Source organism: Lemur catta, chromosome 18 (assembly GCF_020740605.2).
Source record: "Lemur catta isolate mLemCat1 chromosome 18, mLemCat1.pri, whole genome shotgun sequence".
In the NCBI taxonomy this organism is placed as follows: Eukaryota; Metazoa; Chordata; class Mammalia; order Primates; family Lemuridae; genus Lemur; species Lemur catta.
The window spans coordinates 32984769-33011636 of record NC_059145.1 but is presented as its reverse complement, the minus strand read 5'-3'; the positions used below and the strand labels follow the sequence as shown (position 1 = coordinate 33011636).

Below are 26868 nucleotides of genomic sequence, written 5' to 3'. Positions count from 1 at the left end.
TGGCCCGGGGGCACTTTAAAGCATGCACTGTTCCCTTATGCACAGCCAGCAGCTCACCTGCTTACACATCTTTCTCTTGAAAGGTCCTTCATGCTTGAGCTTGTAGTGAAGATAGAAGAAACGGAAGCCAAAGTTGTGTGGTGCATGGTCAAAGGACACCTGCATGTCCAAACCGTGCTGGGTGATGTTCAGATTCCGAGGCTTCCAGACTGGGAGGAGACAGGACCCCAGCGTGAGCACCCAGAGGCTGCCCCAACACCATGAGACTTGATAGATAAAAACAGCTGTACTTACAGGGTTTACAAGCCAGGTTGTCCGGCTGTAACAACAGGTCGCAGGCTATTAAGAGAGACACATATTTTTAGTTTTAGAACAGTTTGACACTTTCCTTGTCCAACCATTCAATAATAAAGATGCTGTGCTGCATAATGCTAGAAAAGGTATGAAATATATCAATTCAACAATAATTTTCACTATAGTGCTATTGCATCTTATGAAAATTTAAATGGCACAATATAAAAATATTAATGCAGTTCACTTTATGTCACATATATGGAAACAGTGTAAAGTCACCCAGATTTTAAAAGCTTGTCAAGCATTACGTAATTTCAAGACTGGTAGCTAAGAGAAGTAGAACTGCGTTCATGCTATGGTCACACGGAGGCTCTGTTTTAGCTGTGAATAGAACTGATGCCAGCCTCTGCCCCACTGTAGAGGTGTCTAGGCATAACAGAACTTCAGAGTGGCCCTATTAATTGCTGCAGGATTATCTTAAGTTTTACTAGCATTCTAATTTAAAATCCTTTTAATGGATTCTAAATGACATACAGGCATTCTACTAAGCAGTAGTGTCAGTACTGAAAACCAAGTACCAAAGCCAGTAGCTTTGAAACAGAATTTAAACACAATAAAAACACAATGAGAGAGGCCAAATAATGAGTCCAATATGCCATGCTGCTAACCCAGGGAGAGTTTTTGGGAAGTGTCCATAAAATGCCAAGAAAATTGAAGGCAGCATCAAAGCCACAGTGCACTGAAATAGTGATAAATGTCTGCATTCCTGAAACACATCCCTGCCTCCACCTCACCCCCAGACAGGCACATCAATTCAATTCCAATGGGAGAACTTCATCTTGCATTATGCTAATTTTGATTAAGGCAAGATTTTCATAAACACAGTCTTTGAATCCTCTATCTGGTTAGTATGCACAAGGCATCAAGACATGAGACATACACATGGTCTTTGCCCTAAGGAATCTTATTTTAACTGAGAAATGAGACCAATTATTATAAAATAACTTTGATGTATAGAAAACCACCACAGTAAGAATTTTGCAAAGGGAAACGCTGATATAGGCTGGAGTTGAGAACAAAAACATCACAGCAGATGAGGGCTACAACCAGATCATAAAGGAGGGGATGCCGGACAGGACTGGCAGCTGACCATCCAAAGCCTGGAATGCCAGACAGAAAGACTGACCAGGAAAGACAAGAGGGAGCTGCTGCAGGTCTCAGGGTGACCAGCCACCAAGTTTGAAAGCGGTGATTCAGGGAGATTAAAGACACACCATGTACACAACAGAGGGAAAAGGTGAGCAACTGGGAACCCAGCATGGCTGGTGGTTGAGCATGTGGACTCCAGAGCCAGACTTCTGGAGTTCAAATCGCAGCTCCTCGCAAGCCCTTCAAGCTCTCTGTGCATGATTCCACACCTAGTAAGTGGGGATGGTAAGATTAAATTCTTGGTAGGGTTGCACAGAGGTAAACTGAGTTAATATTTGGAAAGCCTTTAGAATAGGGCCTGGCACACAGATGTTAAATGAACAAATAAAACTTTCTAGAAGAGGTGGTCTCACGGATATTGCTTAATTTTGTTAAACTAGTCCTGAAAATGACAGGCCACCCTCCTGAGGACAGGTAAAAGATGGAATCATCTCATGCTCCTACCCTTTACCCCCAAATCAACTTATACTTTTTATGCCTGTTTTTTACTTTAATCAAATTATTTTGATACATGGTTTTTATTTTTTTGTTCTATTTTTGAGATGGCAGTCTTGCTATATCACCCAGGCTCCTCTCAAACTCCTGGGCTCAAGTGATCCTCCTGTCTCAGCCTTCTAAGTAGCTGGGACTACAGATAGCAATACATTGCTGTCGTAATGGTGGGTCACAGCATCCTCAAAAACTCTACCGTGGAGTCTGTTTTAGAACAAGCCAGGAGTGCATATCTCTGGTGAGGTTAACAGTCCTGGGCCTAACCTTAATTCTAAAAAGTGCTTTTCTAGGCCGGGCGCGGTGGCTCACGCCTGTAATCCTAGCACTCTGGGAGGCCAAGGCGGGTGGCTCGCTCGAGGTCAGGAGTTCAAGACCAGCCTGAGCAACAGCGAGACCTCGTCTCTACTAAAAATAGAAAGAAATTATCTGGCCAACTAAAGTATACATAGAAAAAATTAGCCGGGCTTGGTGGCGCATGCCTGTAGTCCCAGCTACTGGAGAGGCTAAGGCAGTAGGATCACTTAAGCCCAGGAGTGTGAGGTTGCTGTGAGCTAGGCTGATGCCACGGCACTCACTCTAGCCTGGGCGACAAAGCGAGACTCTGCCTCAAAAATAAATAAATAAATAAATAAAAAGTGATTTTCTGGAGACTTTTTCTGGGTGCTTTTCTCCTTGTCATGTTTGTTTCATGCCAGTATTTGGTGTGCTCTTGAATATATCTCTGTAGAAAAATCATTAAAAGCAGCAGAAAAGTCTCCTCATGGGAACCAGGCAGGAAAGACCATACTCACCACGGGTTCTGAAGAAGAAAGGGTGGTAATTGCTTTCATTTTTAATGGAAGGAAAAGGTACAACCTTTACAAAGTAATCCGTTTCAAATTTCATATTCAGGAAAGGTTGAGATTCCATTCCCTAAAAGGAAACAAAAACACACATGACATCATGGAGAAATTACCCACCCCTCCACCTACACATGAGATTTTTGCTCCTACCCCAACTGTCACCCAGACACAATTCCAGAGCTGCAGGACATGCCCCAGGGAGGCAGGAAGTCAGGTCTATTTTCTGGAGCAAGTTTAGGTTCGGATCCCTAGCCATGAGGATGGACAGTGCTATGTGCTCTTTGGCAAGGAAGCCACAGCTTATTGATGTAAACCTGAGAGTCGGAGGGGAGGGTGAGCCCACATACACTGCAGAGCACAGAGACACCTTCTAGGATCGCTGCTCGCGGTAACCCGAGAGGTATGTTTACCACAGAGAGGTGCTGAAGAGTTTTCCTGGGAGCGCTGAGCAGGCACACGGTGTTGCTGCACTATTCTCACCCACCCTGGTGGGTGGAGTGGACCCCACAGCCCCTCCTTCTCCAATTTCAGACTTTCAATAGACCATTCAGACCCCGAGAACAATAGCACGTCTTCAGGAGTACATTCCCTGAGTACGACTTACAGTTCTTTTGAAGCTACTGTTGAGCTGCTTCGGGTCCTTTAGAATCAGTTGTTGGCACTGTCTTCCCTCCGACTTCAGCTCCTCCAGTATTACCCGAAATCCTTTCAGGAATTCGATGCCTAAGCAAAACAGAATGCTTTTTTTTAAAAGCGAATCTAATTACTTCTGAACACACTTTCCTTTCTTTAAGATTATCATGCTCTCTACCTATACACCAGAATTAAAGGAATTCTTACTGTGGTCAGGGTATCTGAGTCTATAGAAAGGAAAATACACATACCCTGAATTCCTCCAATACAGACCAGGTGATTTTCTCTGTCCCACCATTACTAATTAATTAATCTCTAATCAAGCCAACCATTTCACATCCATTGCCTCTGTGGCATTAGGGTTCAAATATTTAGACTCAAGTTACAATTGTTCATAAAAGTCTACAGTGGAATATATAATTTCTAGGTCATTAAACAGGGTACATTCAGCTGATGATAATTCCCAGTGTTCACTAGGGAATCCCCTAAACCAAGTTTCCACTTTAAGTTTTAGCTCTATATTCTTTGGCATGTTTCACTGAGCAACGTGCAAAATTCCCAACAAAGTGTTTGTCTGCACCCAAGGGGTTCTGAAGCTTGAGATTAAATAGCTTAGGGGAATGCCTATGTGATTTACAAAGCGGTTCTTGCTCTAATCACGCCTGAAAGGCCGACACCCGAGGGCTGCCCAGTGTGTACTCTTCATACAATCCTCACAAGGTTCTGTCTGAGACACCCACAGCGCTGCTGAAAAGCGCCGGCCCAGCCTCCCGCCACCTGAGCTTCCCCCGCTGCACGTCCGACTAGATGCTTTCAAAAGGATTAAGCTCTGATGGCCACAAGAGCCAGCACCAGAGCTCTGTATCCCATGGAGACTGGAGTGGTCCAACTGCAGCTGGAGATCTCCAAAGGCGGCCTCAATTGGCGAGATATCGATTTCACATTCTTTCTGAACACTAGACAAGGAGACATTTTCAATCCTTCCTCTCCCAGGGCAAAAGTAATTACACAGGATGCAATTAACCAGGTGGGAGATTTATTGGTGGTAAAGGCCAGGAAAATCTTTTTCTCTTTCGAATAGGTTCTCCAATCCTATAATTATTTGGTGAAGAACACATATTTCACGGTGGGTAAGGCAGAGGAGCCACAATTAGAGTTTCACATTTTAGGGGTTCTGAGGGCTACAGTGGACAGGTACTGACTCCGCCATGTCGTATTTCAATTACAAAGCTTCCCGTGGGACAGGACAGCCTGAGATTCAGACATGGTGACAAGATACAAGGTCTTTAGAACAACAACTATGTAGTAGATCTCCCAGGAACTTGCCTTTTGAGATTAAGGAAAAAAATAATTTTGAATAAATCATTACTATTTATACTAAGATTTAATTTATGCAATGTAATTTATGCAAACTACTGTTTAACAAAAGCCATGTGATTAATATGATTAACAGCTATACATCTCATAATTACATAAAAATTCATCAGCTCTTGTGGTTCTTGTTCTTATTTTTAAAAGATTAGCCTGAAAACCACAATGTCAAATCTGAGGCAGCAAATAGTGTTCCTTTATCATTGAGTGCTGTGTCAAAATACTATTTAATATTAACATCTTGTAGCTATATAATGATTAGCAATTTTACTGAGCAGCTTCCCATGAAGGAACTTATTATTTGTTCTCTCTCCCATCATTTAAACTCATTAAATCCTCCCAACAACCATAGGAGGAAGGTATTATCCCCCATTTTAGAGATGAGGAAACTAAGGTGTACAGAAGCTAATTGACTTGCCCAGGGTCACGTGGGAATGAAATGGCAGAGGTGAGATTCAACCCCAGAAGTGTCTGGCTCTCAGCCAGTGCTCTTTTTTTTTGAGCCAGAGTGTCGCTTTGTTGCCCTGGTTAGAGTGAGTGCCATGGCGTCAGCCTAGCTCACAGCAACCTCAAACTCCTGGGCTTAAGCAATCCTCCTCCCTCAGCCTCCCGAGTAGCTGGGACTACAGGCATGCGCCACCATGCCCAGCTAATTTTTTCTATATATATTTTAGTTGGCCAGATAATTTCTTTCTATTTTTAGTAGAGACGGGGTCTCACTCTTGCTCAGGCTGGTCTCGAACTCCTGACCTCGAGCGATCCACCCGCCTCGGCCTCCCAGAGGGCTAGGATTATAGGCGTGAGCCACCGCGCCCGGCCTCAGCCAGTGCTCTTTACTCACACGCTTTTCTACTTTCTAAGAAGTTTCCTTGATAGGACCTAATAGAACCTGATAGAACCTGTCGAGCCACCCCCACGAATACATAAAGCATCGTCCAGGAAAAGCACAGCTTCTGCCCTTCCCAGTCCACATGCCAGTTCTCCAACAACCAGTTCACACTGCTCACCTTCATTCTAACGAGGGAGCCTGCGATTCGTCAGACCAACCCTTAACCATTTAAGCCATACATGGAATGACCACTTCCCTTTCATCTACAGAGAATGTTTTTTATCTTTAAATGTTAAGATAATATTATTTTTGGAAAACCCACTGGGTTCAGACCCAGAAGTATTTATGTGGCAAAGTGGTTCAGGCCACAGGGCTGCTCCATCCTCCTCCTCCCTGCATTAGGCCCTCCTGCAATCCGGTTCTTCTGAGATTTAGCCTGTTCAGATTAAGAAATTCAAACTTTACTTCTCCCTTGGCCAGGTTTTGAAAAACGTGTAAGCTCAAGTTCCCGTTGGGTAAGATGTCAAAGGGCAGGCCTGAGAACCAGGCTCTGATGATGGTGACAGCAGCCACTATTCTTTGAGAATCTCTCTGGAAATGTACCGTGTGTCTCTAACCACGAGGCAGTTCTCACCTCCACGTCACAGAGGGGGAAGCTGAGGCTCAGTGAGGCTTCAATGCCTTGTGTGAAGAAAGGTTGATTCTGGGTTCAAACCCAGGCCCATCTGAACTAACGGTCCCTTACCATGTTTCACACTTGACTAACCTGTCCTCTCTTGTGTGTCCTTGATTTGCTCAAGAAGACAAACAGTTTAGCCACAACCTGAATCTGGACAGATAATGTGGGTTTGCTTTTTTCTGTTTCTTTGCTTTGGTTTGGTTTGTTTTTTGGCCCACAAAGTTTAAATAAAAATTCAGGCTAGGCACGGTGGCTCATGCCTGTAATCCTAGCACTCTGGGAGGCCAAGGCAGGCAGATCGTTTGAGCTCAGGAGTTCAAGACCAGCCTGAGCAAGACCAAGACCCCGTCTCTACTAAAAATAGAAAGAAATTATATGGACAACTAAAAAAAAAAAATATATATATATATATATACACATAAAGTTAGCCGGGCATGGTGGTGCATGCCTGTAGTCCCAGCTACTTGGGAGGCTGAGGCAGGAGGATCGCTTAAGCTCAGGAGTTTGAGGTTGCTGTGAGCTAGGCTGATGCCACGGCACTCTAGCCTGGGCAGCAGAGTGAGACTCTGTCTCAAAAAAAAAAAAAGAAAAATTCAATTAGTTGCCAACATTTAAAAATTCATTGATTTCATGGTTTCTCATGAAAACCTGGATTTTCCTGAAAAATCACAACATGTGCCATTGGTAGGCCTGTATGTCTGGGTGCCCACAGAGATTGCTAATGCTGGATGTTGAAGCCATACACCCTTAGGTGGGCAACTGACTCCCTTGGCACTGCCACCCACCCACCCCTGACTACTGCTGGAGACAGAGAGGCCAAGGCCTCAGTGCTATTTGTCACTCACACACTATTATTTTTCAGACCTACATTTCTCTCAATAATAGTCAAGGAAACAAAAGAGGAGGGTATGTGTGGATAGCTTCAGGCCATGTGTATGCCTAGCAAGTGTGTGGGACAAAGTACAAAGTGTATCTGTACCCAATTCAACATAAACTTCACTCACATCAAGACCTGCCTGGCCCCTGGAGGCCATCACGGCTGGGACTCTTGCACCGGGCACTACCCACCACGGTGGACTCAACTATCAACCACTCACCGAGGGCCCCTGGGGACCAAAGAATGGTGACTGCCACTTGGTCATGGCAAGCATACTGGCTGATGGTGATGTTCTGGGCGTCGGCAATCACATGCTTCCCCACTGGGTTCAAGTAGGTGGTACAGTCTAGAGAGTTGGGAGAACGAGAACAGTTAAATTAAAAATTTTGTTTTTATTTTCAGGTTCATCTCAAATTACACAGAGACTGTCTAAAGGCAGCCAAACCCATTCTGTTTAACAACATGTGCCTTGAAAGACCAAATATGACATCAAAGGTTGACTACTGCTTGGGAAACCGTAAGATGCTGCAGAGGGATTTATTTACAGCACCACCATCACCACCCACCCACCCCAAGTGAAATTCCAGGACACTGCCGGGAGGGTCATACACAGTGTGGAATTTGTGTGTGTATCTGGCACTAATTTTTTTTTACTCTTATGACATTGTACCTAAATCAATTATTTATATCAATTCAGCCAGTTTTCAGCATTCAAGAGTGATTTGAAACAAAAACAATGGCTAAATAATCTAGGCTTTGTTTTTAGAAGAAACCTAGAGGGCAAGGTGATTAGGGGAAAGGAACTAACCTTGGGATGGGACTCCAGGGGGAAGCAAGTCACAGTTAAGACTCTTAAACAAGCCCGTTAGTATCTGCGCAAGGTACTAACTTAGTGACCGAATAACAAGGATGTTAACTAGCATAGTTCAAAGGTAAAACTGTTGTTCCGAAACAGCATGTGTTGTCAAAGACCCCCACAATCCCCACTTAATCCAAAGGGCCCCACATAGCTCAAGAAACAAAAACCACATCAATCTTTGATTTTGTCTGAGAACATTATTTGCTGCCACCTGTCAATGTAGCCCATGTGAGCAGCTGTGCTACCTAGTATTGCTAAGTACACTCTCAAAATCTGCGCATTTCTTAAAAGCTGCCAGAAGTTCCTGTCAGAATTGAGCTGTGACTCCAGGGAATGGCTGTGGTGAGCTGTTCTAGCCACTCTTGCAGGGGGAACCATCAGCCATCCCCAGGGGACACCACTGGCAGTTCTTCCACTGCTTCATCTCCATTACTTTCCCAATGATTAAACCTGAATACCCTCTTTCAGTACCTGGTGCAAAAGGTCATCAGTGTCATCGAACATCCAAACCTGCCCATTACCCCTCTGAAGTCAGGGAGTTTTTCTTTGAGGTGAAGCATTCCAGGATATTTGCTAAGAAGCTCAGGGAGTCTGCTGCACCCTTTAAACTGTACTGCATATTTCCTATTTTTATGACTAAAAATGTTCATTGGAGACATTTGAAAACCATGAAAGAATGTAAGAAAAATGTAAAAGTCATTCATAACCTCTCACCACACAGAGGTGCTATAAACATTCTAATGGCTACCCTGCCAGACCTGTTTTAACAGGCACATAATATTCCTTCTGTTAAATTTCTTTCTTTCTTTTTTTTTTTGTTTGAGACAGAGTCTCGCTCTGTTACCTGGGCTAGAGTGCCGTGACGTCAGCCTAGCTCACAGCAACCTCAAACTCCTGGGCTCAAGCAATCCTTCTGCCTCAGCCTCCTAGGTAGCTGGGACTACAGGCATGTGCCACCATGCCTGGCTAATTTATATATATATATATATATATATATTTTTTTTTTTTTAGCTGTCCAGATCATTTCTTTCTATTTTTAGTAGAGACGGGGTCTCACTCTTGCTCAGGCTGGTCTCAAACTCCTGATCTCCAGTGATCCTCCTGCCTCGGCCTCCCAGAGTGCTAGGATTACAGGCGTGAGCCACCACACCCGGCCTTAAACTTCTTACTCAAGTGTAACAAACAGACACGAAAATGAACCCCCCCTTTAAAACTCCATCCTCCACGAAAACCAAATTTTACTTCTGATGAAAATTCACTATCAAAGCTATCAACATGTATGCTCTGGATGCAGAAGAGAATTTTAAAATAAGGAAAAAATTTTAAACATCTGGTTTAACAACCCCACTGTACAAATGAGGAAGTTGCAGCCATGAGAGATCAGTTAGGTGGCTTAGGAGCCCCCTGCTCCCCAGCCCAGGATGAGGACCAGAAAGCAGCCTCTGATAGCTGACCCAGGGCTCTTGATATTCTATCATCAGCACGAGCTTATTACTATTAACATAAGCTCTGAGTCAGGGGTGTTCAGCCTACAAAACTCCTGGCTGAGACTAGTCCCAATATAAAAAAAGACAAGATCCTATCATACTTGTAAAGTTCAAATATTTTTATTTATTGAGGTCTATAATAAAAGAGAAACTTTTGACTCAAACAGTTCTGAAAAGATGCATGAACAACAGCAAATCAGGTTTTCTTCTTTGTTCATTTCTGATGCCAAAATTAATACCCTTTGGGTTTCTGTAGATACAATTATGGAAACATAAAGTCTGAGAATTAGGAAAATTTATTATAACTTACTCAGGCATACCCCCTCAGAGCCTACAGGAAAAACATGAATACAAGCCCAAAGGAGGCCAGGAGGCTTGGGAAATTCAGTTTTGACTTAATGGCAAGACATTTTCTTCCTTTATAACATTAAATGATAAAGGAATAGCAAAATAAGATTTTGTAGTTTAGTAATTCTGGTGAAAACTCAGTAATTGGCTCTTAGCTATTTCAAACAGAACTAGTAACCAGTCAACTGAGCAATAACAGAAACTTCCTTGTGGAAGAGAGAAATATCTTTTTCAATAGAAAACAATAAGTTTTTTTTTTTTTTAACACAGTCTGGATCCAATTATTAGCAAGTCTAAAGTTTTGGATTCTGGTTGCAAAAACTTTATGCCTGAATGACATTTACCAAAATGCAACTGAGCTTCAAACATCTCAGGAGTCAGTGTTAGCTGTGAATTAAATTCTAATTAAAAAGAAAGTTATGACTACAGCAGGCATAGGCATGTGGGCCAAACATTTAGCACTGTGAAGAAAATAATAAGATAAAAACTTTTTAAGTTTTATGAGTAGAGATCCTCTTTCACTAACCCCATATTAAATTAGATATGCAAATGCTAGTTTGCAGCTGACCAGAAAATTTTGAACTCTTGAATGTAATACAAGATCTGCCAGGACCAAGAACATATATTAGAAATTAACTTTCTAACTCAAAGAAAGATCCCTTACACGTCTTTACTTAGCTTAATCAAGTGTCATGGACGTGCAAATCTTTCATTACCATCCCAGCATTTACCCAGAACATGCACATACTACTCATGTGAAATGTCTGAGTTTCATGTCTAAGTCCTCACTGGTTAACCTAAAATACCCAGGGCCAGCAACTGTGGGTGTGAATCTGACACACATATTTGTATCTTAAAATTGTTAGATTGTATCCATGACCTCAAAAACCCTGCTGTGGCAGTGATTATTCCAGAGGCCTCAATATGACCTAAGCCACTTACTTACATCGACTCATAACCATGTCCAAGAGCTGCATCAGATGTCAGGAGTCACTAAATGTGAGTCAAGCTCCCTCTTCTCATTTTTACTTATAAATTATGGCTCCTAAGGCTAAAATGCTCACAATTCTATACAACTACCTTCTTCTGATTGAAAGTAGCTGCTTAGAAGGGATCCTATATGTTTAAACAGAAGAAGCACCCCTGCCCCTGGCTTAGAAATCAATTCAAGCAGAAAAAGTCACACTTTCTTGAGAGAAAGGACAAAAAATGGTGCTTGTATTCAAATTCCAGTTGGGCTGACTTCTAATATTAATAGATATCAATTATTGAGTATACACTGCAGGCCAGCTACCAAGTTGAGCAGTTATAAGGATTACCTCATTTAAGCCTCAAAATGATGCCAGGAGAAGGAAACTAATCTTTATTTGATAAGAGAAAACTGAAGCTTGGAGAAGCCAAATGACCTGCCATGGCTCACACAGCTAGTAGGTGGGGAATTGTGGTTAGAACTCAGGCCTAAGTCAGAAATGGCCAACTGGAGACCACTGCGCCAATCTGGGACACAGATTCACTTGACCCGCTCTGTGTCTGTGAAAATTTTTAAGTAACTGCCAACATTAGAAATGTTCACACAGAGCTGGGTGCGGTGGCACATGCCTATAGTCCCAGCTACTTGGGAGACAGAAGTGGGAGAATTGCTTGAACCCAGGAGTCTGAGAGGAACCTGGGTGATATAGTGAGACCTCCCCTCCAAAAAAAAATAAAGTTCACACAAAAAGTACAGTATTCTATTCTTGGAAATCATACTTGGCTACATTCAGTAGGATTTCCTCAAGGCTACAACAAGCTAGAACCAAGGAGTCAATGCTCCCTTCAAACCACACATGGGCTATCCAGTTTGCCACAGTCCCTACCATTCCCTGGCATCCTACACCTGGGCAGCTTTGTTTATTTGTCCCCTGCTCGGCCTTCCTGGCATCTGCATTTGTTCTTAAGGACGTGGCTAAGTCCCAAGGAACTCAGGGAAGGGCTCCGTACATAACTTTTCTGAACACCATGGAAGACACTTGACCTGTTCAAGATTCTAAATACTTGAGTGGCTTAATTGAGACTGAGCTGCTTTAGCTCTGTTGACAAACCTGAACAGGTTCAGAAAATTCCTCAACCCCAAGACCTGCAGTGCCCTTGATTAAGCATGACTGTGTAAGCCTTAGGTTACTGAAAGGGCCCCATTCCTCAGCAGGCGAGCCAGTTACTTACTGTCATATCTGAAGGTGATGTTGTGCAGCCCACTGTTTCTGCTGGCCGGCCCCACTCCCTGTGGGAAAACAAGAGAACATGATGCAGAGTGAAGCCAATTTGCTTTTCCAGTGCAGATCCCCATGGAGTCCAAATGCACATAGAATAGCTGAGACCCAGGGTCATGCCAGTCTCTGAACACCACCCACCACTCTTTCTGCTCACTCCATGGCCCTCTGACACCAAACTCCCTCCAGCCCAGAGATTCCTAACTGCCGGGCCACCAGGATCATGAGTGCTCACTTGCCTAAGAGAAGAGAAGCAGGCTGTTCTGTTTAGGCGTTAAATAATAATTCATTAACAGTAAAATTGGGAGAGGGACAAAGAGCTGCCAGCTGGAGCCCTTCCAGTTAGATCTACTTTGAGCACTGATTGGTTATAAAATTTGCCTACTCCAGACCCCTCATCTGCAAGCTCTATTAAGCCAAGGCAGATCGGCAATTCCTCCAGTCTAAGGAAACCAGTTTCTCATTCCAAGACTGGGAATGAGTGTGGGAATAAGCCGTTACTTTTAATGAGAAAATTCTTCACTGCATCCATACCTATGCTTGGAATACATAGGGTGGGTCATAAAAGAAAAAAGACTTTAAAAGGTCTAACTCTTAGCTCTTGGTGATGTGGCCGTTAGCCATCTGCACTCTTAATAGCAGGGCTAACAACTCCGCCAGACTTCCCACTCTCATTACAGCACCCACAGAGGGAGCACCGAATTCCTCTCGTTGACCTGCCTTTTCCTAACCCACCATTTACCCATCATGGGAAAGAGCAGCTACAGATCTACTGAGTCTGATTTATCTGTTTCTGAAATAATCTGCAAATGTGCTGTATTAATTGCAGAATTCTCCAAAATATGTTAATTCTGAAATGCTAAATGATGTGAAAATATCCTAACCACACAGCTTAAGTTTCCACTTAACAAGGAGGATGCTGGGGAAAACCATATGCTGGCAGGCTGGTATTTAATGGGCAATTGTTACACTGAGACACAATGTGGAGAACACTTCTGATGGAGCCCAGGGTTTCAGACCACAACCCCATCACATCCAGATGCTACTACAGGCATGTTCACACTGCTTATCCTGAAGCCAGGCACGCCCACTGAAACTGTATCCCTTAGCTCAGATGTACATGGGCTTTGGGAAAGCACAGCTGTGCAGAAAGAGGCACATGGACACACATTCTCTCTCCCTCTCTCTCTCTCTCTCTCTCTCTCTCTCTCTCTCTCGCTCTCTCTCTCTCTCTCTCTCTTTCTTAAGCTGTGGTCCCCAATCCCCAGGCCCTGGCCCAGTACCAGTCCATGGTCCATTAGGAAATGGGACATGCATTACCACCTGAGCTCCATACCTTCCCCCCCGCCCCCACCTCCCCCCGCCGTCCACAGAAAAACTGCCTTCTATGAAACTGGTCCGTGGTGCCAAAAACGCTGGGGACCACTGCTCTAAAGTAAGGAATAAGCAGTAACACAAAACCCAAATCAATGTGGTGCACCTGCCTGTGATCAACTGGGGCTCCCTTTCTTCCTAGTTCACCTTCCTTCTCCAGCTTTCCTCCTTCCATCTTCTCTTCCCCACATACACAAGATTACAGAATTTCTCACCCGAACTGAAACACTTTGGAATGCATTGTTACCTTATTAAAATCCTGAGAGTGTCCATAACTCCTTAGGGACAAGGTCACAGTCTGTGCAACTAGAGGCTGTCCAACCTCCAAATGGTGAAGACCAGAGTAATATAACCAGGCAGGAGACCAGGAAAGAGACAATCCAATCCCCCACAACCTCTGATCTCTGCCCAAGACCAAAGCTCAAGACCTCCAAACAATACCCTTCTGCTCCCTTACAAACTCCCAGGATATAAACCCACTTACCACCTGTTAATACTATGAGCTAGACAAATTATGCTAGGTGGCAAACAAAACTGCCACGTCCCTGACCTTGTGGAATGAAGCAGCATGATGCTCATCCTTTCAAAGACTTAACTAGCTACATGGATCACACCTAAGGCATACAGACAAATCTCGGATCAATCCCTGGCCCTCCAAGAATGCCTAGTTTAGAGAGCAAGACAAGGTGTATGTAGCTAGGGTGAAAGAGCAGCCATAAATAAACATGCAAGATATGAAATGCTGCAAGGCAGCCCCCGAGTACGGATGAATGAAGGGTAAGGAAGACAAGTGCCAGAAGCCTAAAAGAGGAAAGGATAACTGGGCTAGAAAAGAGAGGAAAAACAGCAGCATCATGGGAGGGAAACAAACATAATGTAGCGGCCAAGATAAGCATCACAACCCTCCCATCCTCCACCTGGTCACCAAGGACAAGCTCTACTCCACTGGGCCTGGGTTTCCTCAACTATCTGTCTTTTAAAAAGAATTTGTGTGGCTTTCCTATAGGAGGAGGGTTTGAGGAGGATCACATAAAGCCATGTAAAAGAGGAACTTTTCAAAAAGGAAACATACTCCATTTAATAGCATGCTGCAAGGTACACAGGGACTCTAGTGACCAATCACCTTACTTGTGGGACTTGGTCAGCTTTCCCTTTTGTTCCTATTTCCCCCTATATTTCTTTTGTTGGTTTGTTTCCTCTGTATTTCCACTGCAACGTGTTTTTAACAGATTATGTATTAGGCACTCGCAATGGCCAATGCACTGTGGAAAGGAGCCCAAGACCATGAGATGTACTATATCATGCATGCAAGAACCTAAATCCCTCCAAATAAAGTCTCTGTGATGTGTGTGGAGCTGTTCAGAGGAGGGCCCAGTGAGCTTGCCTTGAAGGATGGTGAGGCTCACATGTAGCACCCATTCACTCCTCACAGACCATTCCACCTTGGCCTAAGCCGCACAGGGCTGGGCACACAGTTATGAACCAGACCCAGGTCCTGACCTCCAGGGGCTTGACCACCAACGTGATCTCCAAACGTATATATGCCCTCACTCCCCTACTCTAAGCCCTTCACTGGTTCCCTGTCCTCCCTAGACCCCTCCCAGCACTCCCTTCTCCACCTTCCAAACCCCTTGGGCACTGCACTTATGCTCAGAACATGTTCTTTGGCACTCCTGCTTTCCCAGAATCCCCTTTTCTTCTCATCACATCCCCCATGGAGCATACCTACCATGCAGGTCTCAGTCCCCTGGTGGGCTGCCTGCCCCTATCACACTGTGTTCCTGACACATCGGTCTGCCTGCATGCTTACTTGATGGGAGCACAGTAATGCATCCCACAGTTTGAACAGCATAGCACATCAGTGGATACAGATGCAAAATGGTCATTCCAATTCCACAGAAAATCTGAGACCAGAAGACCCTGTGACCATCCAAGCCTGGTCATGGAGCTTAGAAGCAAGAGACACCATCCCAGGTACCAGTTCTTATATGCACTTTAAAGACCTTTTACTCCTGGAAGTCCTTGAGAGCACAGCTTCTGAGCACATGCATGACAGGTGCTCCATGGGGCTGTCCTTGGCTCACATCCAGTGATGCCCTCAGAAACCACCAGAGACACAGTGTGCCAGGATAGCCCATAGTACCACTGTTTTCTTCACACTTTGTGGTAGACAGAATGATAGCCCCCCAAACATGTCCACATCCTAGTCCCCTGAACCTGTCACTATGCTATTTTACACAGCAAAAGGGACCATGCAGATGTGATTAAGTTTAAGGGTCCTGAGATGGGGAGAGTAGTCTGGGTTATCCAGATGGGCCCAAAGCGATCACAAGCATCCTCATAAAAGGGAGACAGAAGGGTCAGAGTCAGAAGGGGAGAAGTGACGAAGGAGGCAGAAGACAGACAGATGACTGAAGATGCTACAGGGCTGGCTCTGAAGATGGAAGAAGGATGGGCTGATGAGCTGAGGAATTCGGGCAGCCTCCAGAGGCTGGACAAGGGAAGGAGGGGTTCTCCCTGGAGCCTCCGGACCCTGACAACACTTTGACTTTAGCCACATAAGATCTATGTTGCACTTCTGACTTCCAGAACTATAACATAATAAATCTGTGTCATTTTGAGCCATTAAGTTTGTGGTAATTACAGCAGCAACTGAAAGCTAATATATACTTATATAATTTCAGCTGCAATGTGGATGAAATATTAATAGATTTCAATGTCACACACATCCAGAACTGATAGCTTGTCACTGCACTTTCCCCTAGCCCCATCTTCAGGCAGACGCTGATCCCTCGGAGCTGTGACTTCTTCAGAGTTTGCCACCCCAGAAACAGGCTTCTGTGGGCTGGCCTGGGGCTTATCTGCAGTAGAGGAATGGTTAAGAAAATGGGTTTTGGAGTCCACAGATGCAGGTTCAAATCACCTCCTTTCCAGCTGTGTGGTCCTGGGCAAGTTTCTGAACCATCCTGAGCAATAAAGTGTTTGAATAAAACTTTCTGGAAAGGACTGGTGTGGGGGCTGCATGACATGCTATATATCAAGTACTTGCACAGCATTTGACACACAAAAAACTCAGAAATGTTTGTGTCATCCTTCCTGAGAAGACTCCTGCCTCAACACAGGCAAGTTACAAGGAGATACATGAGGGAGACCCAGGAAAGCTTTCGGGAGGTGCAAGTCCCAGGTATGATCTGTCTCCAACATCCAGAACCCTAGAGGACTGTGGGAGACGAGGCAGACAGACAGGTCAGGGCAAAGTGGCAGAAGGCACTGACCACCACACTGGGAGTATGTTCTACTGATGGTCACAGTGGGAAGTGGGTGGCCCAGTAGCTCCATTTCTGGTAAGTGCACAAGCTGGATTAGAGGAGGAGAGACTGAAGACAGACTGCCAGGAGGGCAGCCTCCAAAAGCCCTGCCCCATGGTCCTAGACCTGGCACACAGTCAGCCCTTGATAGATATTCGTTTTCTGCCTGAGTAAATGAATGCATGATTAAGCCAGGTAATACACACCAAGAACCCAGCTGGGTGCTACACAGTGATTTTCAGGGCCCACACTAACAGAAAACAGATAAGGCAACTAACAAAGCAGGTCAACAGCTTGTAAAATGTTCTTCAGGAAACAATCCCAAGCTTTTAGCTACTACACTGTTTTGATATTTAATGAGCTGATGATTAAAAATACTGATTTGTTGCCTCTTACTTAAAAACTATAAATGCCAAAGCTATGGCCTCAGGGTGCCACATTCTTAGTTAATTAATCACCCCCATTTGCTTCACTAACGGGTAGCTTTTAATTTGTTCCAAAGCAGGCCAGAAGCAAGCTCCAGGTGCCTGGAGCTCCGCTATGAAATTCCTTTGGTTGGCGCTCTATGGTCAGCAGGGACCAGCAGGGACGGAAGCAGCAAATGGAAGCATAATGGAGAAAACATCTACTCAGGAAGGGAGGAGAGGATAACCCTTAAGTGCTCTAAAGGAATAAAATTCAAAAAGCAAAAACCCACACCATGCTCCAGCCATATGGCAAAGAAGCAAAGGCCTGGACACAAAGACGGCTACGGAGCGGGATCCCACGGGCAGCCGCCAGGAGCAGCCGCGAGGGTGACCAGACAGCCAATTTCCTGAGGGCTCCTGGGGATTCTAAGCCGTGTGAAGACACCAACTTCCCAGAACAATATTTCCAATTTACCTCCAAGACAGCTTAACTGCCATTTTGGAAAAATGCATTTTGAAAAGAACTGTGCTAAATATAGCAGGCCAAATGGTGAGGCCCACACAAGACCGCTTTCAAATCAATTAAGGAACTTTCAGAAAGCCAGTAAATGTTTTAGTGAACATAGTTTGGGTGAGAATTTAAATAAGAGCGTTCATCAGAAAGAACTGAGAGAGGATGGGTTTTTAAAAGGTACACCTAGTAGTAACTGCCTAAAACTAAGGCCAAGGTATACTTTCTACTTTTCCATACCATTTTCTCCATCTTGGGTTTCCAGTGTGTCAATAAGATAAAAAGATACTATAGCAGACAGCTCTGTGAGGCTTAAATTGTACAACAGGACTAAGGCCTTTGCCTGTGACCAACAGACATGGGGAGGGCAGGAGGCAGAACCTGCAGCCCCTCGACTGCGCCAGTTCAGGTGGTTTCATAAGCCAAGGACAGACCCCACTTACTTCAGTACAAACCCTTGGAAAAAAAAAAAAAAAAAGTCGGCAAAGGCAGAGAAGCCCCAGGTGATGTAAGCTGAGGAGAATGCTGGCTTACCCAAAACACAAGGAAAATAAATCACAAAGCCAGCCTGGGCCTGGATCTATTCAAGATATTCCCTCCACATTCCCGGGAGCTGTTTTCTCCCTCTCTCTCTCTCTCTCTCTCTCTCTCTCTCTCTCTCTCTCTCTCTCTCTCTCTCTCTCTCTCTCCCTCTCCCTCTCTCTCTGCAAACAACTTCAGAAATGAAGGATGCCTTGGAAAGGTGAGGTGTTGGATGTGTAGCAAGAAACACACAAGCTTGGGGGTGGGGGATGCTGCTGGGTTCCCACCAGCAATTACCATATCGGCCCAAAAAGACCCGGCGTTCTTAAGCTAATTAAAGAGATTTGCTCAGGGAGGTAGGAAATCACTACTCCAGAGCATGGCCTGTGCACCAGACCAAAGCCATAATCATGATTCATCTCTGACATGTTGCTAATCAGCACACACATGTTCCTAATTTCATGCTCCCCAAAGGAAAGCTGAAGGGACAATTGTTTCTGAGCTCTAACGTGGAGCCGACCTATGCCAAGTTACCATGTGTCCTGCTTATCCAACTCAAAGCTCCAGTGTTCATCCAAGTTTCTTTTCACTAGCCCACCCCTCCACCCACCCCCCAATCCACTCATTAAAGGTAAAGATGTGTTAGGACATTTATATGAGTTGTTTTTCAGACAGCAACTTCTCTAAATGACAGTGGCCTACACGGAATTTCACGTGTTTTAAAATGTCCTTCCCCACTCCTGACTTTATGATTTTCTTATTGTTCTGCTGCTGGAACATACCTATGCAGTTAAAGCCCAGAGGTAGCAACACACACACACACACACACACACACACACACACACCCTTATATACACAAAAGCTGACTTTCTTCCTGTGTTGAAAAACAAACCAAAGTTCTGCAGCCTCCTTTGGTTTTCACAAAGCAAAAGTCCAAGTACTTTTTCCAATTACTCTGCTAAGGATCCAGGCTGCATGTTCTCCCGTGGCTGATACCCACAAATAGACAGGATTGTTCCATTTTCCCAATTCTGAAAACGTCAAAGGCGAGCTATAAAACATGCCTCTGGACGGAGAGCCAGGCTCTCCCCTCCCCTTCACACGCCACTCCCATGCGCTCAAATGAGAACCGCATGTTGGGGAACTGGCATCTTTAAGGTAACAGTCAACCCATCTGTAGCTCGAAAAGCATACACAGACAACTCACAGACACAGATTAACAGGCTTTCCATAAATACTGGGTACAAAGGGAAGCAAACAACCAACCACCCAAATACCCACCCAGCAAATCAGCTACCGGCTCACTCACTTAGCTGTGAAAGGAACAGTTACAAAGACTTCACTCCAGAAGCCCAAGAAAGTCTCCTCCTAACGAGGGCAAAATAGTGATTAGACAATAGAGGAAAACTTGAAGCTATAAACATGATTGTTATGCCTAAACTGGGAGGAAATGTTCAGATCAAAACACAACTACTAATAAAAAGCCTTAGGACCACACAGAGAGCCATGCACCGAATTGTGCCGACTTCAAATACCACCGTTTCCGAGGCCCCAGGACTGAGTCTCTAAACACTGTGCCACATCTGGAATTCCGCTTTTACAGCACAAATGCCTGCAGAAATGGGGGATTGTGATGTTGCCATGGGGACCCACCCTCCTCCACCCCAACAGGTCCCCGGCAAGCTCCACGCCCGTGCTTCCTTCAAGGTGGATTTCGAATATTTGGAAATTATGGAAGGCACCCTTTTAAGTTTCGATGCTAATGGAAACATTACAGGATATGCTAGAAAACAAGGCAACCCTTCTGTCAGCCAATTAACTCTGTCCACATGGTGGTCTTGGACAGAAAAATCTCCTTAACATAACAGTGGGAAGCAGCAAGTCAGCATTAGACCCTTTTTCAAAATTTGTGGCTTTCCCCTCCTTTCTCTAGGAAGGGCTCTCCAGCTGCAAAAATCCAAGTGAGTCAACCTGTGTTCAAAGTTGCCTGCCATTGGTGGCCCACAGGAGGACCCCAGGCTCAGCCTTGTCCTTGCAGGAACTGAGCCTCTAATCCCACCCCTGCAGGGCTACTGGCCAAGGCAGGGCACCTTCACTTTTAATTATTTTATTTTATTTTATTTTTTTTTGAGACAGAGTCTCACTCTCTTGCCTGGGCCAGAGTGCCGTGGCGTCAGCCTAGCTCACAGCAACCTCAAACTCCCGGGCTCAAGCAATCCTCCTGCCTCAGCCTCCTGAGTAGCTGGGACTACAGGCATGCACCACCATGCCCGGCTAATTTTTTTTTATTTTTAGTTGTTTTTGCTAATTTTTAGTAGAGATGGGGTCTCGTTCTTGCTCAGGCTGGTCTCGAACTGCTAAGCTCAAGCAATCCTTCCGCCTCGGCCTCCCAGAGTGCTAGGATTACAGGCATGAGCTACCACACCGGGCCACACTTTTAATTATTGATGACCCTGTTGTTGTTAAGGGGAAAACGTTCCTAGAACCATCTGGGGAGAATCCTGTGAAAAACATTCCTTACCCAATTTCCCTCAGAAACATTTCTTACACAATTTCGGGAAGAGGGGTTTCCAGAGCTCCTGAAGGCCACCCAAGGGCCTCTGAGGGCTTCACAGGCCCCAGGTGCAAAGCTATTTTAGACACAAAGAATCCAGAGACCTCACTTAGAAATGAAGGGGGTGCATCTTGGCTTCCACACTACCCTGGGATGCAACCCCCCCAGTTGACACCCCTCCCCTGCCCCGTGTGGATTCAGATATTCACATACATGCCACAACCTCCCCTGGGTGCTGGCAGGTGCCCCCATCACCCCTTCCCCTGCCATATTCCCACCTCTCTAGGACCCTAGCTGGTTTACAACCTCATCTTTCTGTTCCTGGGGAGCATTCTCCCATAAGTTCTGACTAGAATATTCCAAGCTAAAGCCAGAGTGACGCTTCTACTATGTAGCTACCTCTCTCTGCAGGGTCTGGCCTTTCCCAGAAGACTTCCTGGGGGCGAGGAAGGGAATCAGCCAGCCCAGAGATGAAGCAACTGTCACCAAGGGCCCTGCCCTGGTTCAAGGGTGACATTGAATCATAGTGTAACCTCCTGATCAAACCATTTCCATCTAGTCTCCCAGATACCACATCCTGAAGTGTCCCCCAGAGGCGCAGCCTGGGTTTGTCAGTGCTTGTGTGTCTGAGTGCGCACACACCCAGCCAAACAGCCAAAAAAAAGAAAGAAAAGAAAAAGAACCAGGAAGTCAGCAGCGCCGGCTCCAGGTGTTAACACTTAGCGCATCCTGCCCAGCCCCCTCCAGCTTGAGGCCGGCTGCCTGGGAGCCGGACACAGCAATTAGGCCCTTCCCGGGCCGGGGCGCCTTTGTCCCCTCACTAACATCATTAGTGTCTGACTTCCTGTGCACAACTGGGCCTCCCGGGGGGCAATCGCCTGCTGACCGGGGCAGGGCATTAGACTTCCTTTGTCAGAGACCCTCAAATGTTAACAAGCATGTGAACAAGCTTCTCCTCCCCGACCCCGCTAGCCCCCTCCCACCTCCGCGGTTCCTCCAGCCCACCGCTCTGGAGGCAATTCTCAACTGTCTTGGTTCTCCCCCGTTGTGGGAATGTGAGTTACCTGGGAGAAATAGCAAGTCTCAGTGCTGAGGGAGCAACAGAGCGGCACTGCCTTTCTGCAAAAAGGGCCTCCGAATCTGATCTCATGATGCCCTGAGCTACAAACATGCAGCTCTCATTTGGTGAGTGCCCACTGGTTACGAGGGCTGTGTCACTTCTCCTGCGCTGACTAGGGTGAAATGAGCAAAGGTGAAAGTGCTCAGCACAGGCGCAGTCCATTCACATGAGCTCATGGCCTCAAGATGTAGGGACTTGCTGAAGGTTTGAGTGATATCTCCAGGCTTTCGGACAAAAACTGCTCACAACTGAAAATGACGTGAGTGTGAGGTGCTATATAGCTGCAATTCTACCCTCATCATCCTTCTCTCAGCAATACTATCACCTCCAGGGCCCAAATCACTAAAATCCTCTCATTTATCCCTCATTTCAGGGAGTCTCAGCTTTTTATCTGGGGGCACGGATGTTTGAGAATTTGCATGTACACACACACATTTGCACACAGTATTTCAGGGGGTTTTTGAACTACTGAAACCCACATAGGCCTCCCCCAGCCCTTGTTCCCACAATAGCTTGACAGCTTAAAACCAGGTGTATTGAATGACAGAGAACAGTTTTACTTTGGTGATTAAAAACAAAATTCAAATGGGGGAGGTAAGTGGTTAAGGTAAACTCTCAGTTTTAAATAGACTCTTGGATTAATGCCGCCCAACTGTAATCCTTTATAGGCAGTATTTGTTACAACTCACTAATTGAACACTTTGTTCAAGATGTTGGGACTCATCAACTTTACAAAGTAGCAACATAAAAGGCAACTATTTATGCTGTTGAACACATGAGCCCATTAAGAGAGAGGTGTCTACCACTTTTCAGATCCCAGATGACAACATTCATGTCTGCAGTCAAGTCAGTTTCACTGAGTCAAGCTAAAAAAAAAAAAAGTTAACTACAATGTAGCTAATTCTTAGTCTCTCTCTCTCTTTTTTTTTATTGCTGAATATGGAGGAAAATACTCATGGTATTCAGGAGATGAAGAAGACAGCTGATTTTTCCCACTGCTGCTCAACTGCCTTTGCAGAATATGGTGTTTGTGGTCTACGCACAAAATCGGGTTAGGTTTTGGATATATTTTAAAATATTTGCCCAGGAGCCACTATGGATTATAATCTAAAATTCCAACTTCCAAAATGAAGAATAATCTATGGTGTTGACTCCTATTGTAGCCATAGCAAAACTCATTCAGCTTCAACCTAAAATGCTGGTATAAAGCAAAGGCCACCATCAGTTATGTGATGCCAAGTCTCCCACAAGTTTATTTTGATGAACATTACAAGTTTCAAAAGCTAAAAAAATTTCACTATTGGTTCTGACTTTTACCTTTTTGCCAAACTGATTTTAAAATAGTAGGCAATCGGAAGGATATATTCAAACACTAATGATCCTTGTAACTTTACATCTCCTGACTTCTTGGATGGAAGCCAGCAGTCTGCCCTTAAACTATAAGCAATAAATCTAGAAGACTCTCTTTCCTAATTTCCCAATGATACCACATGGAATTCCCATTAAAGCACACACACACATGCAAACACACACAATGACACACCAATTAAATCATTGTGTGATATTTGGGCCAGGAAATAATAACGCTTTCCAAGAAGTATTCAGCTTTGTTTTAATTTCCTTGAACAGCTAAGATGTCATTCTGAGGAGGGTGAAAAATGATGTAAAGATGAGGTATCAATGTCTTGGTGGAGTTTAGGTTTAGATAAATGTTCCTTGTGGGTAACGGAAGCAGTGCAGCGTTCCCAGGAATTAAGCTCTCCCTGCACTCCCACTCCAAGGGTTTCTGGCATGGATTGGTACAGAGAGGTCAGTTATTAATACACAGCAAATTCGTTATGAGGCAGACAAGGCAAATGGAACAGCAAGTAGGGGCATATTTCCTCCCCTGATGAAGTGTCCCTGGTGGTGAGTTCCTGATCCTCTCCTATAAGGCTGAGGCAAGCAAATGCCACACACAACCTTCTTCCTTCACCTATCAACAGGAAGAAGCCCATGCGTCTCGTCCCCTTCATTAGGCTTCCCATGGAGAAATGTTTATAAAATCAAAGCAATATGGTGGAAATAAGTTAAAAGCCTTTAACATTTTGTCATGATGTTAGCACGAAGCAGAGGCTTATCAGAAAAGATGAAAAGCAGTGATTAAATATTTGGAAAAAAAAAAAAAAAAGGACAGTCCAAAGGTTCCGGCTCAAATGATTTCGAAGTAAGAACGGGGAGCTGGGTCAACGTGAGGCCAAGCTGTCAGGTGAGCAGCACTGCTTCTAGGGACCCACAGCCAGCGTGTCCCCAAGAGGGGGAGGAAAGGCCACACAGGCACGGCCGGTTCAGGGCTCCGTGGGCAGGAGGCCGGGACGAGGCCGGGAGGAGGCTGGGAGGAGGCCAGGCCGGGATGTACCATTTCCTGCCTGAGTTTCCCTAGCTGCCCATGATGGGGTAGGACTCAGTGGTACTTCTCAAACAGATTCCTTAAGAGTGGGTTTTCAAGTTTCTAGAACTATAGGCTTTTCATTGGAAGAGGGCTTTATTACTTTTATAAATACAAGTTCAAGGCAAAAGAAATTTAAGTACAAAAAACAATAGGAAAATTCTCCCACTCCCCCCCCCCCAATTATTTTGAAGAAGACTCTTCCACTCTGCTGCATGCAGCACATGGACTGTGACTTGACAGGAGTTATAACCCAGTACATACATTTGTTCTGGCTGGGCGTGGTGGTTCACGCCTGTAATCCTAGCACTCTGGGAGGCCAAGGTGAGAGGATTGCTTGAGGTCAGGAGTTCAAGACCAGCCTGAGCAAGAGTGAGAACCCCATCTCTACTAAAATTGAAAGAAATGATCTGGACAGCTAAAAATATATATAGAAAAAATTAGCCGGGCATGGTGGCACATGCCTGTAGTCCCAGCTACTTGGGAGGCTGAGACAGGAGGATCGCGTAAGCCCAGGAGTTTGAGGTTGCTGTGAGCTAGGCTGACACCACAGCACTCTAGCCCGGGCAACAGAGCGAGACTCTGTCTCAAAATAAATAAATAAATAAATAAAATACAACATTTGTTCTGATAAATCTCCACCAGCCATCAATAAATACAGTTCCTTTTGGCAGAAATAACAAAAAGAGCTTAATAAGGTGAGGGGACCACTGGGCCAAATTCTTTCAAAGGGCCTGGTCAGCTCTAATCTCCCATCATTCTTTAGAAAGGAAAACATTGTTATTAGGAAGTAGTAAAACAGGCCCTTTCACCTGCTCTGATGCCGGCTGTGTACATGGAAAAGGCAGCAGGACAGATGTAGGGACAAGGCTACTCACACAGTGCACACACGTGGGTATTTCAGTAGGTTGTCTATCTACATGGGTATCCTAAATGCTGTTCTGCAGTGTAACCAAATTACTATAATTTATCCTGTATGTTTCTTTAAAATTACATAAATCTAGGGGATTTTATGATTAGCTGGCTGGTCTCATGTGAATAACAGAACTGTGTAAAATTAAAAGGGAAACTGGCAAATCCAGGAAGCAGACTGATAATGTCCTCCTCCCTCCTGCACGGTAATCACATTACAGCTGTGAGGAAACCTAGGAGCTGCAACTCTTTCCAGAGAGTCGGGTGGCTGAGAAAACACCAGTGTGGGTTGATTCTACAGAACAAGCTGAGGAGATAAAACAATTCACTGGTCAAAATTATAAATTCCATTTCATGATTAGACTCACAATATATGTGTAGCCTGGGCATCGAAGGAGGAGAAATGATCTCTGCCTCAAAAACTTAGCCTGGTCTAAAATCAATAGTTAACTGTAGCTCAAGGTTCTCTCATGCTTATTTATTCATGAAAAAGCTCAGCAAATGCCCCAGGATTTATCAACCAGATGTCGCAAGAGCTTGAAATATGCTCTTGCATTTGGGAAGGCCATTTTGAGTGATTGAGAATAAGGCTAAAGATGACCCCTGCCTCCAGGAGGTTATAATTCATTTTGGAAAACAAAGACAAAAGACATGAAACTACAGTAGATAAGGTTATGCTTTATAAGATTTATAAGATGAAAGGGGTAGTTAAGCAATTGAGCTCCAAGTGTAATAGAATTGCAGAGAAGAGATAGTTGAACAAAGGCAGGCCAGCCAGAGAAGTGTCTTCAACAGAGGAGGCCTCTAGCTAGGTCCTGAGGAGTGTGAAGCTTTGGGATGGGGATGGAGGAGGGGGAGGGAAGACCGTTTCAAGCAGACGCAGGCCCATGGGCAGGAGTAACCAACTGCACTGCCTGGTGCCCGGCACAGGGGGAGCATTCAGTGAATGGCTGCTACCCCTCCTCCTCGTCATCCGGAACAAACGCTCCCAGCAACCCCGGAGTAACTGACTGACACCCTCATCCCTTCTGTGTTAGACACCCACAACTGGCCTGAAAAGATGGGCACCATAGGGCTGGGATAGACAAGTGGGCTCAGGTTTGCAGCTGTCGCATGCTGGAGCCAGGCAAAACTCAGAGTGGTCTTTACAGGTGTGAGTACAAGCCTGGGTTTGGCAGACAGCAGCTCAGGGGAAGGGTCTCTGATGCAGCCCAAGGTGGCAATGGGCTGGGGGGTTGGGGAGCTGTGGGGAGAGAAGAAAGAGGCAATAAAACAATAGCGTCAAAAGATGATCCAAAAGGACCAGAGAACTGAATCAAAGGGATGAGTCAAACCCTAGGGCCTGGAGATCAGATCAGAGGTAGCACTGACAAAACAGAAAAGAATGGACCTGGGGTCTCATGGGCCTGATTCCCTGCCCCTAATGCAGATGGAAGGAGGAGGAAGCTGAGTCCTGGTCACCACCCACTTCTAATTGTTGCCTGTCTTCCCTCCATGATAAAAACTGCCATTCACTTTTACGAGGTGATTGCCACAGAGACCCAAGGTAGGAGTCTCTGTCAG

General features: G+C 45.1%; 1 protein-coding gene across 2 annotated transcripts in view; it reads right to left on the bottom strand.

Moving 5' to 3' along the window:
- The window catches only part of IL17RD (interleukin 17 receptor D), a 66801-nt gene that overhangs the window by 14527 nt on the left and 25406 nt on the right, over window positions 1-26868 (bottom strand). For both annotated transcript variants that reach the window (XM_045530451.1, XM_045530452.1), the window contains exons 2-7: window positions 12123-12180; window positions 7447-7572; window positions 3442-3560; window positions 2787-2907; window positions 295-339; window positions 58-209 (exon numbers count right to left, since the gene is read on the bottom strand). In XM_045530451.1, coding sequence (XP_045386407.1) covers window positions 58-209; window positions 295-339; window positions 2787-2907; window positions 3442-3560; window positions 7447-7572; window positions 12123-12180 — 621 coding nt within the window. The remainder of the gene's footprint in view (window positions 1-57; window positions 210-294; window positions 340-2786; window positions 2908-3441; window positions 3561-7446; window positions 7573-12122; window positions 12181-26868) is intronic.